The sequence below is a fragment of the Zonotrichia leucophrys genome, chromosome 5 (assembly GCF_028769735.1).
Source record: "Zonotrichia leucophrys gambelii isolate GWCS_2022_RI chromosome 5, RI_Zleu_2.0, whole genome shotgun sequence".
NCBI classification, from domain to species: domain Eukaryota; kingdom Metazoa; phylum Chordata; class Aves; order Passeriformes; family Passerellidae; genus Zonotrichia; species Zonotrichia leucophrys.
The window spans coordinates 59,360,819-59,381,215 of record NC_088175.1 but is presented as its reverse complement, the minus strand read 5'-3'; the positions used below and the strand labels follow the sequence as shown (position 1 = coordinate 59,381,215).

Below are 20,397 nucleotides of genomic sequence, written 5' to 3'. Positions count from 1 at the left end.
TCAAGGATTATTTATTTTTTAGAGCTTTCAGAGAGTTTGGTTCCTTTTACAAAAGTTCTTTCTGAATGTACAGCATGTGGAAAATTGTGATGTCCTCTAGTGAAGGAAGGCAGCTTTAGCTCACACAGTGCAGATTAACTTTTGGTGCTGTTAATTTGGGCTGGGGTTAACCTGCAGATTTTTCAAGGATTATTTATTTTTTAGAGCTTTTAGAGTGTTTGGTTCCTTTTACAAAAGTTCTTTCTGAATGTACAGCACTGTGATGTCCTCTTGTGAAGGAAGGCAACTTTAGCTCACAAAGTGCAGATTAACTCTTGTTCCTGTTTATTTGTGCTGGGGTTAACCTGCAGATTTTCAAGATTTTGGTTTTTTTGGGTTTTTTTAGAGCTTTCAGAGAGTTTGGTTTCTTTTACAAAGTTCTTTCTGAATGTACACTGCTGTGTCCTCTTGTGAAGGAAGGCAGCTTCAGCTCACACAGTGCAGATTAACTCTTGGTGCTGTTAATTTGGGCTTTCTGAGTCATTTTCTGGCTTCAGCTGACATTTTAAGAATCCTCAATTCTGCATTTGAGGTGTTAAACTGAGCTGGTAAAGAGATTGTGTTTGAGAAGAGCAAACATCTCCTTTGTAGTCATTAAGAGTATGTTGCTGATATTTGTTTTTTCCAGCTTTAGTTACAAAGCATTTTTTAAATCTGTCAGATTTATGTAAATCACAGATGTAAGCAGAATTGTACAGTTAATTGTAATAAACACTAGGAACATTTATTTAAACTTTGCATTGGGACATAATTAAAATTCTGCTAGATCACCATCCACCAAGAATTCGCTGTTTTGATGCTTTTAGGGCAGCCCATAAAATGAGAGACATTTCTTTGGGTCACTTCAGCTCTTGGCACTGCTAGATGTGAATTCAGAGATACAGGAAGGTGAATTTAAGTCTGATGATGCTGTGAGATATGAAAATAAAAACAGAGCATGATGAAAATTTCCACACAGAGCAGGTTGGGAATTGTAAAGTGTCCGAGGTCAGGAACTGGGAAGAAAAGGTTGAGTTTCACTCCCAGGGCACGAGGTCAGGTACAGTTAATTGTAATTGTAAGCAGAAGTGTAGAGTTAATTGTAATAAACACTAGGAACATTTATTTAAGCTTTACATTAGGACATAATTCAAATTCTGTTAGATCACCATCCACCAAGAATTCCACTTTCATGGTTTTAGGGCAGCGCATAAAATGAGAGACATTTCTTTGGGTCACTTCAGCTCTTGGCACTGCTGGATGTGAATTCAGAGATGCAGGAAGGTGAATTTAAGTCTGTTTGATGATGCTGTGAGATATGAAAATGAAAACAGAGCATGATGGGAATTTCCTACCCACACAGAGCAGGTTGGGAATTGTAAAGTGTCCGAGGTCAGGAACTGGGAAGGAGAAGGTTGAGTTTCACTCCCAGGGCACGAGGTCAGGTACAGTTAATTGTAATTGTAAGCAGAATTGTAGAGTTAATTGTAATAAACACTAGGAACATTTATTTAAACTTTGCATTAGGACATAATTCAAATTCTGTTAGATCACCATCCACCAAGAATTCCATTTTCATGGTTTTAGGGCAGCCCATAAAATGAGAGACATTTCTTTGGGTCACTTCAGCTCTTGGCACTGCTGGATGTGAATTCAGAGATGCAGGAAGGTGAATTTAAGTCTGTTTGAGATGCTGTGAGATATGAAAAGGAAACCAGAGCAAAATGGGAATTTCCTACCCACACAGAGCAGGTTGGGAATTGTAAAGTGTCCGAGGTCAGGAACTGGGAAGGAGAAGGTTGAGTTTCACTCCCAGGGCATGAGGTCAGGTACAGTTAATTGTAATTGTAATAAACGCTAGGAACATTTATTTAAACTTTGCATTAGGACATAATTCAAATTCTGTTAGATCACCATCCACCAAGAATTCCATTTTCATGGTGTTAGGGCAGCCCATAAAATGAGAGACATTTCTTTGAGTCAATTCAGCTGGGTGAGAGCTCTTGGCACTGCTGGATGTGAATTCAGAGATACAGGAAGGTGAATTTAAGTCTGATGATGCTGTGAGATATGAAAATGAAACCAGAGCATAATGGGAATTTCCTACCCACACAGAGCAGGTTGGGAATTGTAAAGTGTCCGAGGTCAGGAACTGGGAAGGAGAAGGTTGAGTTTCATTCCCAGGGCACAGGGTCAGGTACAGTTAATTGTAATTGTAAGCAGAATTGTAGAGTTAATTGTAATAAACACTAGGAACATTTATTTAAACTTTGCATTAGGACATAATTCAAATTCTGTTAGATCACCATCCACCAAGAATTCCATTTTCATGGTGTTAGGGCAGCCCATAAAATGAGAGACATTTCTTTGGGTCACTTCAGCTGGGTGAGGGCTCTTGGCACTGCTGGATGTGAATTCAGAGATGCAGGAAGGTGAATTTAAGTCTGTTTGAGATGCTGTGAGATATGAAAATGAAACCAGAGCAAAATGGGAATTTCCTACCCACACAGAGCAGGTTGGGAATTGTAAAGTGTCCGAGGTCAGGAACTGGGAAGGAGAAGGTTGAGTTTCACTCCCAGGGCATGAGGTCAGGTACAGTTAATTGTAATTGTAAGCAGAAGTGTACAGTTAATTGTAATAAACACTAGGAACATTTATTTAAACTTTGCATTAGGACATAATTCAAATTCTGTTAGATCACCATCCACCAAGAATTCCATTTTCATGGTGTTAGGGCAGCCCATAAAATGAGAGACATTTCTTTGGGTCACTTCAGCTGGGTGAGGGCTCTTGGCACTGCTGGATGTGAATTCAGAGATGCAGGACGGTGAATTTAAGTCTGATGATGCTGTGAGATATGAAAATGAAAACAGAGCATGATGGGAATTTCCTACCCACACAGAGCAGGTTGGGAATTGTAAAGTGTCAGAGGTCAGGAAGTGGGAAGGAGAAGGTTGAGTTTCACTCCCAGGGCCACAGGGTCAGGTACAGTTAATTGTAATTGTAAGCAGAAGTGTAGAGTTAATTGTAATAAACACTAGGAACATTTATTTAAACTTTGCATTAGGACATAATTCAAATTCTGTTAAGAGTCCAGCAGATCACCATCCACCAAAATTCCATTTTGATGCTTTTAGGGCAGCCCATAAAATGAGAGACATTTCTTTGGGTCACTTCAGCTGGGTGAGAGCTCTTGACACTGCTAGATGTGAATTCAGAGATGCAGAAAGGTGAATTTAAGTCTGATGATGCTGTGAGATATGAAAATAAAAACAGAGCATGATGAAAATTTCCACACAGAGCAGGTTGGGAATTGTAAAGTGTCTGAGGTCAGGAACTGGGAAGGAAAGGTTGAGTTTCACTCCCAGGGCACAGGGTCAGGCCCCTTTTGAGGGGATGTTCAGTGGCTGGGACAAGCTGGCAGCACTTGGGGCTGCAGAGCCTCGTGGCCAGGGGTGAGTGGAGCTTGGCAAGGGGTGAACAGGCTGGGCAGGCAGGGCAGGAGGCAGGGCTGCCACAGGAGCTCAGTCAGGATGCAGTTAATGGAGACACGCTCCAGCAAACAGCTCCTCTCTGAATGGGGCCCTTGATCCAAGGCTGGACATGAGGCAGCGACCGTGGGGAGAGGAGAGCGTTTCACCATGGACATTGAAAATACTAATTTGGAGCCTGCCAGAGGGATGTTGCTGCATGAATAAATCTTCTCTTTGTGGTTAGGAACAGGACACTGAGCAGATCCAAATGTCCAAGATTCCCCCATTTTTGAGCACCTCCCGTGGCTCAGCACTGGGGACCCCCTGGGCTGGAGCTGTTTGGCTTGCACTGTTGCAAACAAATCAAACACAAGTGCAGGGTGCAGAAGTGCAGTTAACTGTGAATTGTTAAACCAGTTCTGTGTGTTATTTCTGGTCACTGCTGCAGAATGCCCTCCCCAGCTGTGTTCCCTCAGGTGTGGTGGTTGGGTGTGTGGTGGGAGCGTCGCACACTGGGATTGCCACGGGCCCCACCTCGGCTCCCACTGCCCCACAGCAGCTGCTGGGGAGGAGACTCAAGTCTCAGTGGGAAAACCCAATTGTTTTTGTGTGTGTGATCCTACAGAACTCTCCCAGCTCCCCAAAACACTCCTACTAACAGAGCTGTCCCAGTGGGGTGGGATGTGCTGATCACTACAACAATGCAATGGGATATCCACAAAAAAAAATAGTACTTGTGTTTGTACTTTGTGTTTTATTTTTATTTTGAACACAGATTCCATGTGATGCTCTGCAGTGTTAGTATTCAGCTGCTGAAATATTCTGTGCTCAGTGGGATGCTGTCACTCCTCCCCTGTCAGGATGGGGGACAGCTGAAGGGGTGACCAAAAGGCTGCTGCCAAACTCTCCTTTCTCAGTAAATAAACTCTGTAAATGACACTGAGCAAATGAAAAGCCAAACTCTCCTTTCTCAGTAAATCAACTCTGTAAATGGCACTGAGCAAATGAAAATTTGGCTGTGGTTCACCTCATTCTTGTTCTGATCCCGTTCTTGTGTGGCTCATGTTGGAGCTTTGCAATCCTTCTGCCAAAATCCTCTAGTTTTAATTTTCATCCTATAGGGAACCTGGTCTTCAGCTTTGAGTCTCATGAAATAAAATTAGGATCAATACTACCAAAGGGCAAAAGCCCTGTCTTCCTCTTGGAGAAGGTCTTACAGCAAATATCTTGGGAATTTGGGACTTGCTTCTGTCCTGGAACTGGACCACGTTGCTGATGGAGATGTGGACACCAGCACTGAGTCTGTCAGCCTTTAGTGTCAAATAAATTCTTAGGAGATTTTCTTATATATTGAAGGGATCAAGGCCAGAAGAATTAAAGACAATAAGACATCTAACAAATCTTATCTTCCTTAAAAGTGAAATATATCACCGAGGTTCATTTTATAGATGTCATCTTTATGGGATAAATGCATATAATTGATTATTTCCTTTGTCAGTAATGGCCCACAAGATACTGAACAGGTCTGGATTGCTTGGCATGGAGTAACAGCTTCCCTGGCTTCTGGCTAATTTCAAAAATTTCAGCTGATTTTAAATTGAAATTGAAATACAGAGGAAATTTCAAGGGATGAGGAGGAGGCAGATAGTAAGGAAATGTAAATAACATGAGTTGAAGAACTGTAATTTCTTAGTCTGTAGTTCCCCCTCTGCAGTGCAGAATTATATCAATAAGACAGACTGATAGATCATTAATTTATTTTTCCCATTAGGGATTTACATTTTTGTCAGATACCATTTCTAGTCAGATTTCAGGTTTGATTCACAAGCCAGTGACGTTGGCTTTGGCGCCTTCCTGTCTGTGGCTTCCTTGGTAACTGCACAATTCTTAAAAAAAAAAAATAGAATGATGCAAACTGCAGCGAGTCGTGGGAAATGAAGATTTCTTTGACTAACACATCCCAGAGTGATCTGAGGAATCCTGATCTGACACTTTTCACATCTAGGTGTGTACAGGGAGAACCAGTTTTTAGCCCTGGCCTTGTTGCATTTGTAATGAGAGCAGTAATCCATTATTGATGGAGCGCTCAGTGACAGGTGGAGCTGCTGCCAGCCAAGAGCAGGGAACAGAAGCCTCTGGTGACATCTGGGTGCCGTCCCCTGGGGAGCATTTTGGGTGATTTCTGTGTGCTCACAGTGCCAGTGTCATCTAGAATGGAGAGCTAAAAGCATTCCTTGTCTGGGAGCACCCCCACAGGGATTTGAAGGATCAGGGAATATTCGGGATGTTGCCTTTGGTTCTGGCATGGACAGCAGTTAATGATCACGTGTGGTCTCGGTGTCTGGTGGAAGAGGAAAGCTGTGGGACCAGAAAACACAGACAACCCGATAGCTTTAGGTCATAAATACCAACCCAGTGGGGACTTCTGTGTTCCAGCAGGCAGAGTCTGATGGTTGCAACCCAGAATAGTCCAAGCTATAGATTAAATATGAGCTTAGTGGTGATGTTGGAAAGCAGCAGGACAGGATTTAGTGGAGCTGTGTCGTGTGAGAGCTGGGAGCCAGGAGCTGCAGCGTTCCCCTGCCTGAACCTTCAGCTCCCAGCCAAGCAGACTTTGGCAGGCTCCATCCATTCCTTCAGGCTTCAGCACGACAGTGGCAGTCACTGCTGCTGTGGAAAAGGAACATTTGTGCGGAATGGGATCCTTTTGGTGCTCCAGAGGTGAAGCTGACACTCTGGAAATGGTGCAGACAGCTTCACCTGAACATCTGAGCTGCTCCTGGACAGAAGCACAGTGTGTGTCCCTGCTGGGAACATCCCTGCTTCACATTGCTCTGACAGGACCAGAGCACTCCTAACCCTGTATCCTAACCCTTCATCCCACTGGCATCCACCTGCTCCTTCGGCATTTTGAAGGACACCAAAGATTCTGCTGTGGTCTAAAACAAAAAACACCTCGGTGGGAAGGTGCTTTCAGAAGTGGTGAATGTTTCCTTTGTGGTTTGCAGATGACTCTGAGTGATTTGGTCTGCAGATGTTTGGGTCCTTTGTAGAATTGTTCAGATTCTCTTTGAGATCAGCTTGAGTCATATTTGTGTCCTTGGCCTGAGTTCGAAACCCATCTCGTGTCTTAGCACTGCAGGATTTTGAAAGGTCAATCATTGGGTTGGGTTTGGTTTGGTTTGGTTTGGTTTGGTTTGGTTTGGTTTGGTTTGGTTTGGTTTGGCTTGGTTTGGCTTGGTTGGGTTTTTTTCCTGACTGGAAAGCCTTTCCCTATTTTGAAGCTTGAGTAAGTATTGATAAAACTCAGGGGTTAATCCTTCAGGCTCTTGATCTTCCTTTTTGAAGGACTTTTTAAATAAGAAAGTTTTAGATTTCTTGTCCATGCACAGGAGAAGTGTTCTGTAATGTCTCCCTTCACGGGGTCAAATCTCCTTTACATCCTCATCTTCAGTTCAAATTGATATAACTTAACCCAGTTTTCCCTCCATTTTCTATACTCCACCTCTTCACCAGATTTCAGCTGTTCAGAAGATCCTACATATTTGTTAGGGTAAAAATGAAACAACTGGGGTTAAACTCCTGTAACTCTTGGATGTTCAATCTAATTAAATCAGGTTGTGTGTCCTGAATAATAGTTTAGCCTGAGTGATTTAGTTACTAGAAAGTGTTCACAAAATCCCCTCTTAAAACTTTCCGTATCTGAGGTTCCTGTGACATCTTCCAGCCCTGAATTCTCAGTTGAAATTTGGAGCACATCCAGAGAGGACAGTTCTGTAAAGGCTTAATTGGCGCTGCTGCTGCTTCTGAGGAGGAGGAGGAGGAGGAGGGAGCAAGGAAGGAGTGTGCAGTTGTGGCAGGAGCTGTGACTCATCCCTGGTGCCTCTGCTGCCCCTCTCAGTTCCACTTTTGGGCACACCATGAGATGGGTGAGCCCCTGCTGCATCCTGGAGTGCCAGGAACTTCCCTCCAAGTGGTCTTTGAGAGGGGTGAGCTCTCATTTCCAGGCTCAGCTTGGACATGAGGAGGAATTCCTTCCTCTAAAGGATGCTCAGGGGTTGGAGGGGCTGCCCAGGGAGGTTTGGAGTGCCCATCCCTGGGGACAAGGTGGTGACAGCTGGGATGACCTTGGAGAGCTTTTCCAGCCTCAGGAATTCTGTGATTTGATGTTTTAAAGTCTGCAAAAGAGCTGTCAGGAACACTTCACAATTCCAGCCAGGCTGGTGCTGAGCTAATTCCAAACCCAAATTATCCTCACCCACGTTGGTCTCAGCTTTGCATTGTATTTGTATCAGACAACATCTTATTTTTGCACAATCTGTAAGACTGTGAAGTGCCTTGATTTATGATTAAATATATCTTAACTATAGCTAAATATCTAAATATCCATCTTAACTACATCTAAATACATCTTAACTCTCTTGTTTCAGGCTAGAAATCTTCACACAGGAGAACTGGCTGCTGTAAAAATAATCAAGTTAGAGCCTGGTAAGTTTTGCATTCTTTCCTGTATTTTTGAATCACATTTTCATTTTTTCCATGTGTTTATTTTCACCCACTGTGAAGTTCTAGACAAAAGAAGTGTTTGGGGTTGTTGTTGTTTTTTTTTTGTAGTTCCAGTGGTTAGATGACAGGAAGCCCTGCAGGATGTACCACTGCTCTTGGCCGTGTCATGCTCACTATTTCCTTGTTTGTTCTTATCTGCCTGATCAATTTGTGCATGAGGAGATGTTGCAATTACAACGTGTTGTTGGTACAAAGAGGAGATCAGGGCCAGATGGTGGATTGCGAGCTCTGAGGCAGCAAAGGGAGTGGGAGTTGAAGGGGGAAGGGATCAGGCAGGGATCCCAGCTCCCACCAAAGGTGCACTGGGAGAAGCAGAGCCCTGCTTTGGATGTGTCATCTTTGCTTTCTGTGCTGAGGGAGGGGGTGGCTCCTGCTGCCCGTGGAGTTTCTGCCTCTCCTCCCAAAAGCAGGAGGCCCAGGGGATCTCCTCTGCTGCCCAGGAGTTTGGTCTGAGTCCTGCACAGAGAGAATTCCAGAATCCTGGAATTGTGTCCTGAGTGGAAATCACAGAATCGCAAAATCCCAGCATGATTTGAGTTGGAAGAGAACTTAAAGACCATCCAGGGCTGAAGGGCTGAGGGGAGGGTTCATTTTTATTTCTGGTTGGTTCTGTGCAGAGAAAGAAATGGGTTTGAAGGCAGAAGGTAGGAACAGCAGGGGATGCTCAGGGGAGAAGTGAAAATCCCTGCCTTTGGGTGCCTGGGATGCTCAGCCCCCTTGGCATTAATTGGCATTATTAATTGGCTGCAGTGCCAGGGTTAATTAGGCACTGGGGACTCAGGGGGATCCCTCACGCCCTGTGTGAGCTGCTGTGCCAGTTTGGGGCAGTGGGGCTGTGGTGAGGCAGAGTGATGCTTCAGTGACACAAAAAGGACAATAATAACCCACTGCCACCTTGGTGAGGAGCCTCCTCCAGCCCTGTGCCACTGCAGCCAATCCAAATGAAGTGGATCTGGTTTTATTCTGAATTTCAGGGGCTGGTTTGGAAGCTGAAGTGAAGCAGGGCCAAATCCTCTGTTGATAGAGCTGAGGGAGGAGCAGGATTCTGCCTTTGCTTGATGCTGCTTAAGCACTCCAGTGATAAATGCAAGACTCTGGTCCCATTTTTAATTAGCACTGATGACCATTTCGTGTGTTTAATTATATTGGTCTGATCACCACAGGGAAGCCATTTTTTCTGGTTTGTTTTGGTTTGGTTTTTTAATCCATCTTCTTTTAAACGTTGCCAACCTGATCTCCATCCACCTCATGTACACCCACAGCCTCCTGGCAGGGATCTTGTTGGGTGTTTGGTTTTTAAGGAGGATTCACAGCATTTATTTACTTACTTACTCCCTTTTCAGGTCTCTTGTTTGAAATACTCCAGATTTTAAAAGAAATTATTAATTGGCTGCTACACACTTCAATTTTCTGACTAATTTTAAGGGTTTTGAGTAGTTTTTGAAGACTGTCAATTGCAGGGCATTTATCAATTCCTGGACCAGGTCAGGAGCTGTTGGAATTCCCTGTGGTGGTTTCCTGGGAAGGGCAGCCCCTCCAAACAGCAGCACAAGTTCCTTTCATTCACACAGTAGGACACAGCTGGAATAAAATTAATAATAATTTTCCTAAATTAGAGAGTGGAGAAATAGCCTTGGGAGTTACATACAGCATCTTCTGGAGAGGAGGAGGAGGAGGCTCATCAATGGCAATTAATTAGCTGATGGAAAAATAAGAGCTCCGAACTCAACACTTGATTAATCCACTAGAGGGGAATTGGGAGCAAAGACAAAAGATTCTGAAGCAGAGGGTGCTCCAGAGGAGGTGAGGAGTGTGTTGAATGAAGGCTGAAGGAGCTGCACTCAGTAAAATAGCAGGGTTTGAGGAGATTCAGGTTGAGGAGAATGGCAGGGGTGAGCCCTGGTTTGTTGCTGTTCCTCCCTCATCTCCTGCAGGTAGTGAGTGAGTATCCAAACAGAGCTGGAAGCAGATCCCAGCATGGATCTGTATTTTATTTCATCACTCTTACCTTTGTCTCTTCTCCAGACAAAGAAAACAATCCCAGCTTGGAAGGTTGCTGTCACTAATTTATTTAAATTTGGGGCAGTTCTCTAGGTCTGCTCCCACACTCACTTGGAGTCAAAATAGTGTTTTTCCCTTTTTTTTTTTTTTTAATTTTTTTGGCACAGACTTTGGAGAGCATTAGGCAAAAGTATTATGGCACGCTAATGACATTTCCCAGCATTCCCTGAGCACAAATGCTTCAAATAATTTGGGAGCCAATTCTATTCCAGAAACTAATCCAACTGTACTCAGCAGCACAGCGGCCAAAGCTGTCTGAAACACTAAAGCCTCTTCCTTCTATGGGTTTAGCAGATGAATCTGGAGGGGACTCAGTACAAAGAGGGAACTCTTTGCCAGTGGAGTTTGCAGCCACAGAACTTTCTCCCTGGGAGAATATCATAAAAAGTATTTTTAAATATGCTAATGTCTGTTTTAAATGCTGCTGTCATGATAACTGATGCCCTCTGTCGTGTTCAGAGCCTTCTGCAAGGTTACAGAAGAATCTCATGCTGGGTTTTTGGGGTTTTTTTTGGGTCCAATGATTGCATTTTCCATTTGAGATCCCAGACATGGCAGTTCCCTGTTTGAGGCTGGATCCTGGGCTGGACAGGGAGCAGGGTCAGGGTCACAGGGGGGTCTGGCCCCTCTGCACAGCCCAGGATCCAGCCCAGGACTGTGGGGACTGAGGCAGGGCAGCCTCATTTTCCATACAGTGAATTCCCCAAATGAGCTGTGGAGAAGAACCAGCCTGAGGCTGATTTAAACTGAGCCTGAGGCTGGTTTAAACTGGGCCTGCTGGGCTTGGACTGTTGTTGGCAGCACCTGGGGTGGAGGAAATATGAAAATAACTTCTCATTAGCACACACACACCTTCCATGCCTCGTGCTGTGCAGCCTGGTTGGGTTTGGGATCGTGTCTGGGGCCAAATTCCTGAGGTTCCAGGAGTTCCAGAGCCATTAAAGGCTGGACATGGCCTGTGTGTGCCATCCCATGTCCCACACGGTGCTGCCACAGCCTCAGAGCTGCTCAACCCCACACAGAACAAAGCAAAGGCAGCCTGGACTTGGAATCCAGAGTGCCCAGAATTTTAATCACATCCAACTTGTTGAAATGGGGTCAGATTTTACTTTTTGTCCTTATAATGAATTTATAATCCACTGCTCTTCTTCAGAAATGTGTGGATCCAGAGGAGGATCCAGGTAGTGCAAGTTTTCACTTAAAACAGAGTTTTTGGGATGGGGAAAGTGGACAGAAGGGGTTGTGGTGGGAGAAGGGAGTGCTACCAGTAGGGAAGAAGCTGCAAAGTCCCACATTTGAGTTGGAAAATAAAGCAAAGTGTGACACTTGGGGTGAGTTAGAGCACATCATTTGGCAAAATACATCAGGAAAAACAGCAACAGAGAAGAGGGAGAGTGAAGATCAAAGACTGAGCTGTACAAGAGCGGGTAGGTGAGGCAAGGAGAAGAAACTGCTAAGAGAGAGGAATCCCAGAATCCCTGAATGGTTTGGGTTGGAAGGAACCTTAAAGATCATCCCAATCCACCCCTGCCATGGCAGGGACACCTCCCACCCTCCCAGGCTGCTCCAGCCCTGTCCAGGCTGGCCTGGGACACTCCAGGGGACAGCCACAGCTTCTCTGAGCAATACCAATGATATCTTTTAATTACCAATTCTATATTTTTAATTACCAATTCTATGCTGAGAGGCTGCTCATAACCAGGACCCAGGCAGGGCAGAAGAGAAAATCCACAGGGAAATTGTTCTGGTGTTGGACCACTCACTCCAAACTCTGGTGTGCCCCTTGCTGTGGAGCTCGTGGCAGCACATCACCATCAGAAATATTTAGAATCAGCACAGAGATAATGAGGAGCATCAGTGGTTGGCAGCTGGCAGCTCCATGCCCAGCAGGAAAATCTGCTGCTGGAAACATCACTGTTTCCAAATAGCTGCTCCTGCTTGGAATCAAGTTTCTTGAGTTTCAAGTTTGGGGAATTGAAATTCTTTCTGTCAGACTGCAGGTTTCCATGAGTCCTGTGAAAAGCAGTCTGGATAAATCAGCATATTAAACATTTCTATAGAAGATATGGAAGATATGCCCCACATCCCAAACTGCCCCACATCCCAAACTGCCCCACATCCCAAACTGCCCCACATCCCAAACTGCCCCACATCCCAAACTGCCCCACATCCCAAACTGCCCCACATCCAAACTGCCCCACATCCCAAACTGCCCCACATCCAAACCTGCCCCACATCCCAGACTGCCCCATATCCCAAACTGCCCCGCATCCCAAACTGCCCCACATCCCAGACTGCCCCACATCCCAAACTGCCCCACATCCCAAACTGCCCCACACCCCAGAACTGCCCCACATCCCAAACTGCCCCACATCCCAAACTGCCCCATATCCCAAACTGCCCCACATCCCAAACTGCCCCACATCCCAAACTGCCCCACATCCCAAACCTGCCCCACATCCCAAACCTGCCACTCATCCCAAACTGCCCCACATCCCAAACTGCCCCACATCCAAACTGCCCCACATCCCAAACTGCCCCATATCCAAACTGCCCCACATCCCAAACTGGCCCACATCCAAACCTGCCCCACATCCCAAACCTGCCCCACATCCCAAACCTGCCCCACATCCCAAACTGCCCCATATCCAAACCTGCCCCACATCCCAAACTGCCCCACATCCCAAACCTGCCCCACATCCCAAACTGCCCCACATCCCAAACCTGCCCCACATCCCAAACCTGCCCCACATCCCAAACCTGCCCCACATCCAAACTGCCCCACATCTCAAACCTGCCCCACATCCCAAATCTGCCCCACATCCAAACTGCCCACATCCCAAACTGCCCCACATCCCAAACTGCCCCACATCCCAAACTGCCCCACATCCCAAACTGCCCACATCCCAAACCTGCCCCACATCCAACTGCCCCACATCCAAACTGCCCCACATCCAAACTGCCCCCATCTCAAACTGCCCCACATCCAAACTGCCCCACATCCCAAACTGCCCCGACACCCAAACTGCCCCACATCCAAACTGCCCCACATCCAAACCCTGCCCCAACCCAAATTGCCCCACATCCCAAACCTGCCCCACATCCCAAACCTGCCCCACATCCCAAACTGCCCCACATCCAAACTGCCCCACATCCCATACCTGCCCCACATCCCAAACTGCCCCATATCCAAACCTGCCACTCATCCCAAAACTGCCCCGCATCCCAAAATTGCCAACACATGAGCAGGCAAACCCCAGTCTTTCCAGTTCCCTGTTGTTCACCATCAAATCTCTGACTGCTAAACCAGATTATTTTGTATGGGTGTTCTGTCACCTTTGGTCTAATTCTTTTTATCTTGCTGTCTCCCTCTCAGTGAAGTATTTTCTACAAATGGTGTCTGGTTTTTTTCCTGCTATCCAAGGATATTTAATTTTTGCCCTATTCCAGTGCCTCTTGCCAAGATTAATACTGCAGCTGCCTGGAAACTCTGAATTGGTTTGTTTTGTATTCATTCTTGTCATCTTTGAGCAGCTATACATCTTCTCCCCTATCTTTGTCTCATCTTGCAGAAAAATTTCCTCCATATTTTAGCCAGACTTTTCTCATGGATAACTTCTCTTCTTTCCATCTGTTTGCTGCTTCTCTATCAGCTCCCTGTCTTCTTTCTTCTTTCTCTTCCAAATTTTTTCCCCCCCCCTTTCTCTATAAGTAACCCCCATTTCTTGGATGAATTCTTCATTTATAAATAGCAAATCACAAGATCATCTTTGCTGACTCTCTCTACTACAGGCAGCATCATTCCAAGTCATTCCTGGTGGGTTTTGTTGAGTGTTTTCTTCTTTTCATTTTTTTTCATTTGATGGAAATTTCAACCAAAAAATGCTGGAAATTTTACACAAAAGTAAACATCCCTGATATTTCTCCAGTTAGGAAAACCTTTTCATCTGCCCAGGCAATGCAGATTAAGGCAATTTAATCCCATTGCAAATTATCTATTATAAAACTAGACACAGATTATCCCTTCTCCCCACTTCCCTGCTATTTTTTATGTGCATGAAGGTTGTTATCTTCTCACTGTCAGTCCTTTTCTAGCCCAAAATCTGCATTTCTTTAATTTCCCCCATTAGTCACAGTTCCTAGAACTGCCCTGGCGCTCTGGCAGCGATCCCTGCACAGCTCCAGCTGCTGCCTGGGAGGTTTCCTGTTCTGGGGCTGTTCCCAACAGGATTTTCACATGGGGCAGTGTGCAGCCTTTGCTTCTTTGTGCCAGGATTGGGATTAAATGCACAAGACAGTATTTCTTGTTGGGATTCAGATGTTTATTAGTTCTTATTTGTGTTTGTCTGGGTTTGAAAAGCCAGGTTTGAAAAGCAGGAGCCTTTCTTGCAATGGAAAATGTAAACCTCCTGTCTCTGAATTATTATGATTTTTAAATTAAGGGGTTCTCAGGCAAAGATATGGGGATAGGAATAACAGTTGTTTACTAGGAAAATTAGAAATACAAATGCAATAGTACAAAAAAAAACAGAAAACAAACCACTGGCAGTTGGAACAGGCCCTGACACCCTGTGGGTCAGGGTGGTGTCCCAGCCCCATCCGTGGTGGCTCAGCCCTCCTGCAGAATAGGAATAACAGATCGTTATTAGGGAAATTAAAAATACAAATGCAATAGTACAAAGAAAGAAAACACCACCACTGACAGAGTCAGACCATGCCCTGCCCCCTGTGTGTCAGGGGGTGTCCCAGCCCCATCCAGGGGGGCTCAGCCCTCCTGCAGTGCCAGCTGTGGCTCTGCTGCAGCACGGATCCTGCACAAGGGGGGAGTTTTCCTCTGCAGCTCCAGGGCTGCTGCAGATGGGCCTGGGCTCCCTCTGGCCATGCAGGGCAGCAGAAAGCTGCTCCTCTGGCAATGCAGGGGGCAAAGGCTGCTGTGCTGGGCCAGGCTCAGATTGGATCCAGGGAGGAATGCTTGGCTCCTCCCCTGGGCGGAGCATCTCCCCATGGGATGCTGGGATTGGATCAGCCCTGCAGGGACACTCAGGGCCATGGACAGCAGAGATCTCCTGGAGGGAGGGTTGGCTGTGGGAGAGAGAAAGGAAAAACTGCCCATGGACAGCAGAGAACTGCCCAGCTCTGACAGGTCAGGATGGAATTCACACATATCTTACAGACCAGGGCAATGTCACAGTCTCACAGACCCCGAGCTCTGCAGCACTTCACTCCAACAAACTAAAAATGGAGCCCCATCTCTCTCTCTACAAGGCCTTTTAAGGATAAACTGTCCAATTAAGAAATGACACCTCAATTATTTTCACTTTTAACCCAATAACCACCACCTGTGATGGCAATGGGGACTTTTTTAATCCAATAACACAAAACCACCCAAACCCACGGAGAAGAAGGTGAAGAAGAAGGAGCAGCCTCCACCCTCAAACCTCCATCTTGTTTTATGTATATTACTGTATTCTAAACCCCAAACTCTGAATTTCCCACCCTGTGATATCACACACTTCTGTTCAAACCCCACCCCCACAATCCCAGCTCTGTCATTCCATTCTGGAAGCTCCTCCACAGCCTCAGGTCAATGCAGTGTTCTCTTGGGGGTCAGAGCCTGGCAGCACAGAAAGTCTGGAATTCTCAGCAATTCCCAGGGTTCCAGCAGTCAGGATTCAGCTGTGCTGAAAGCTGCAGCTGACATTTCAAGGATTCCTCGGTCTGAAGAGGCCACTGGCATTTGGCATTGGATCCTCTGAGCTCATGGACCAGGGGTTGTGGAGAAAGATGGAATTTTTTCAGTGTGGGGTGAGAGGATTTTGCTTTCAATCTTGTTTAGATCTGACTTTCCTGAAAACACTTGAGTAGTTTGAAAATTTTCCAGTTGTTGTCTGTGGGAATTCAACAATTTCCTTTACAAAGTTTGTTGGAGAGAAATGGGAGGAATGAATCCATGAGATTTAAGCTTGAATTAAAGAATCTTATAAAAATAATGAGAGGGGCTTTAAACAAGGGATGGAAGGGCAGGACAGAGGGATGGCTTTAAACTGGGGGAGGGTTGATTTAAGTTGGATTTTGGGGTGGAATTCCTGGCTGGGAGGGTGGGCAGGCCCTGGTATAGAATTGCCAGATTTGCTGTGGCTGCCCCTGATCCCTGGCAGTGCCCAGGCCAGGCTGGACATTGGATTTGGGGCACCTGGGACAGTGGGAGGTGTCCCTGCCATGGCAGGGCTGGGGTGGGATTTAATTTCCCTTCCAACCCAAGCCAATCCAAGATTCTCTAAATTCAGGAATCTTCACTCACAGGGATCATTTATCAGCAGGATGTGTGAATCCAAGCAAAGCTGTAGCTGCAAGGAATCCCTAAACCAAGCCCGGTGTGAAATCTGTGCTAATTTTATGGAAATTGTGTTGCTTTTTCTCTTTTTCATTGGTTAAAAAAATACTACTGATGTTTATAAAAAGCCTCTTGACATTTGAAACATCTCTACTACTGTTTTCCTGCCCCAGTGAAGTGTTTCTTCACATAATTCAACATCAAGAAGCCCTTGAGGATTTACTTAAATCAGTCAGGGGTGGATTCCTGGGAGTTGGTTCCCTTTTTCCTTTGTGTTTTGTAGTTATTTTCTGAAATGAAAGCCTGGCAGTCCCTGAGACATAAAGGTTGTGATAATTTCCTTTATAACACACTGGTTCTTCTTTTGCCACTGACACTGTTCTCAGGGAAGCTGCCTCACAGCTCAGCAAGTATAAACATCTGTTTTAAAAGAGGTTATTAAAAATATTAGCTGTGCTGCTACTTAAATAAACACATGAAGAATTCAATTTACACCAGTGCTTGAGTCCTCTTGGACTTGTCAAAATCATCTAAATTAAAGGGAGCAGGAGAGAGCTCTTCATGTTCGCTGGGTTGGACATCCCTGACTTTAATATAGGAGGGGATTTTGCTGGGGAAACTTGAAACAAAAGTAAACATCCCAGAATAATTTGGGTTGCAAGGGACATTAAAGCTCATCCCATTCCACCCCTTCCCCTATCCCAGGCTGCTCCCAGCCCTGTCCAGCCTGGCCCTGGGCACTGCCAGGGATCAGGGGCAGCCACAGCTGCTCTGGGCACCCTGTGCCAGGGCTGCCCACCCTCACTGCTGGGAATTTCTTCCTCATATCCCATCTAAATATCCCTTTCTTCAGCTTAAAGCCACTCCTCTCTGTCCTTCCATGTCACAGGATGAAAAAAATTAATAATATATAAAATAATGAAAGCAGAGCTGCAGGGTTGGAGTTCAGGATTCTGGGGAGAGCATCCGCTGCTTGGAAATTCTCTCAAGGGGATTTATTATTTGTATAAATAAAACAGAAATTGCATCTCCGAAATTATTGCTTTTTTAATTTATAAAAATGTATCCTTTTATTTTAAAGTGGCAGAACATGCCCTGCTCATAATGGATTTTTGGATGTTTTATTAGATCCTTTTTTTTTCCCCACAAAAAAAAAATAAATATTTAGGATGTGCCAATGTGCACAACCACCCAACCGCCCGTCCTGAGCTCTGAGTCAGCTGAGTGGGTGTGCAGGCTCATATGCTCCATCCAGGTCCCTTGGGAATGAAATATTGCTCACAACCAGCCTGGGGAACGTGGGCTCCACTCCTTCCAGGCCCTGCAGTTCAGCCATCCTCACTCCTGTTGGGAGCCTTGTGCTGGGAGCAGCTGGATGGGAACAAAGCTTGAAAAGGAAATTTTGAATTTACTGCCTGGATCCCTGGATCCCTGTGCTGCTTTCCTGGAGCTCTCTGAACTCATGGATCACTCTCAGGCCACCAGCTCTGGTGGTCTTCAGAAAATATCTGTGCAAGCCCTGCTCTCTTGGTCTTCAGAAAATATCTGTGCAAGCCCTGCTCTCTTGGTCTTCAGAAATATCTGTGCAAGCCCTGCTCTCTTGGTCTTCAGGAAATATCTGTGCAAGCCCTGCTCCCTTGGTCTTCAGAAAATATCTGTGCAAGCCCTGCTCTCTTGGTCTTCAGAAAATATCTGTGCAAGCCCTGCTCTCTTGGTCTTCAGAAATATCTGTGCAAGCCCTGCTCTTTTGGTCTTAGAAATATCTGTGCAAGCCCTGCTCTCTTGGTCTTCAGGAAATATCTGTGCAAGTCCTGTTCTTTTGGTCTTCAGGAAATATCTGTGCAAGCCCTGCTCTCTTGGTCTTCAGAAATATCTGTGCAAGCCCTGCTCTCGTGGTCTTCAGGAAATATCTGTGCAAGCCCTGCTCTCTTGGCCTTCAATAAATATCTGTGCAAGCCCTGTTCTCTTGGTCTTCAGGAAATATCTGTGCAAGCCCTGCTCTCTTGGTCTTCAGAAAATATCTGTGCAAGCCCTGCTCTCTTGGTCTTCAGGAAATATCTGTGCAAGCCCTGCTCTCTTGGTCTTCAGGAAATATCTGTGCCTCACTGCTGGAGCTCTGGGTGCTGAGAATTTCAGACTTTCTGTGCTGTCCAAGAGAACACTGCACTGACCTGAAGCCTGGAGAAGCTTCCAGAATGGAATGACAGAGCTGGGATTGTGGGTGTGGGGTTTGGACAGAAGTGTGTGATATCACAGGGTGGGAAACCCAGAGTTTGGGGTTTAGAATACAGTAATATACATAAAACAAGATGGAGGTTTGAGTGTGGAGGCTGCTCCTTCTTCTTCACCTTCTTCTCAGTGGGTTTGGGTGGTTTTGTGTAATTGGATAAAAAGACCCCACTGCAAGCACGGGTGATTGGTTACTGGGTTAAAAGTGAAAATAATTGAGGTGTCATTTCTTAATTGGACAGTTTATCCTTAAAAGGCCTTGGAGAGAGAGCTGGGGCTCCATTTTTAGTTTGTTGAAGTGCTGCAGAACTCAGGGTCTGTGGGACTGTGACAGAGATAAGAACTGATAAACATTGAGCCTGAACCTCACCCATCATCTCGAGTGCCTTCAGTCCTGACCTTGACAGAGGTGGGAAAAAGAATCCAAACCCAGCCCCTGAGCAGAGCTGGGCACGGGGAATCCAGCTGGGAGGAAGGGCTGGGATCCCGATCCCAACCCTGGGAATGTTCCCCCACATTCTGTGCATCCCTCCTGAGCGCTCTGAACGTTCCTCATGTAACCCTGGCTGCTTCCTGTTTTTCAGGAGATGACTTCTCCCTGATCCAGCAGGAGATATATATGGTTAAGGAATGCAAACATTGCAACATAGTCGCCTATTTTGGGAGTTATCTCAGGTAAATCCCAGTTTTTATTTCAATATTCCTGCTGGTTCTCTCCTAAAACAATCCCAGTCTGCTTTAGTCCTGTATCCTCATTAAATCTTCCTCCAGAGGTTGAATTGCCCTTGGTTTTTTGTTGTTTTTTTTTTTTAAGCCAACCCAATTGGCTTTAAAAACCAAAAGTGACTAATATTTTGTTTTCTCTGCTGGCCAAAAGGCTGGAATATTTTTATCACTAGGAACAGAAAGAAACATTTCCCTTGGAGACTCTTGCAACATATCCAGTCCTACTCACACATTTATCAGTTCTAATATAAGAGCAGCTCATTATTTCTGTAGAGCAGAATTGCCTTTGGATATTTTATTTAATTATAGTTGTCTGGGCTATGAAACCATGGCTGGGGAGTTAAAAATCTGAGCTGCTGGAAATAACATTTCTCACAGTTGTGGTGTAACAGAGGCAGAACCAAGGTGGTGTCAGCTCCCTGCACCTTTCATTAAATATTATACAGGAAAATATTAAATATTGTACAATAAATTCTATAAATTTATATTTCTACATTAAATATCGTACAGGAAATCAGGGAATAGTCTCCATTTCTGTGCAACTCTGCCATTTATCAATTGGCTCTGTGGGAATGTAAATCTGCACTTTGCCTGCTTGGTCTTTTTTCTGTGAGACTTCATCTTTTTCTTGGAGGGCTGCATTTAAATAATCCCTGCAGCCCAAATGGACTCAGTTGGAACTAAATTTCTAATTTCTAATTCTGAATTTAGAAGAGTTTTTTAGGTATAATGAAGTAATTTCAATTTAAGATTGAAACCCTGAGTTTAGTGTGATATTTTATGTAATTTTGCTGATAAATCTCAGGTGTTTTATTGTAGAGTTAAAGCATCACCTTTTATGTTTAATAATGTTTAAATATTTCTCAGAGACTTTGGCATAAAACTTATGTTTTGATTGGTGAAAATTATATTTTTTATATTTTACATCAATATTTTTATATTGATAACATGAGAATTTATATTCATAACAGGAGAATTTGGATTAATAAC

The 20,397-nt window shown here is 45.0% G+C and overlaps 1 protein-coding gene across 1 annotated transcript in view; it reads left to right on the top strand.

Annotated features, from left to right (window-relative positions):
• The window catches only part of MAP4K5 (mitogen-activated protein kinase kinase kinase kinase 5), a 73,847-nt gene that overhangs the window by 18,253 nt on the left and 35,197 nt on the right, over positions 1–20,397 (top strand). Inside the window, exons 2-3 of the mRNA XM_064715926.1 lie at positions 7,922–7,979; positions 19,266–19,356. Coding sequence (XP_064571996.1) covers positions 7,922–7,979; positions 19,266–19,356 — 149 coding nt within the window. The remainder of the gene's footprint in view (positions 1–7,921; positions 7,980–19,265; positions 19,357–20,397) is intronic.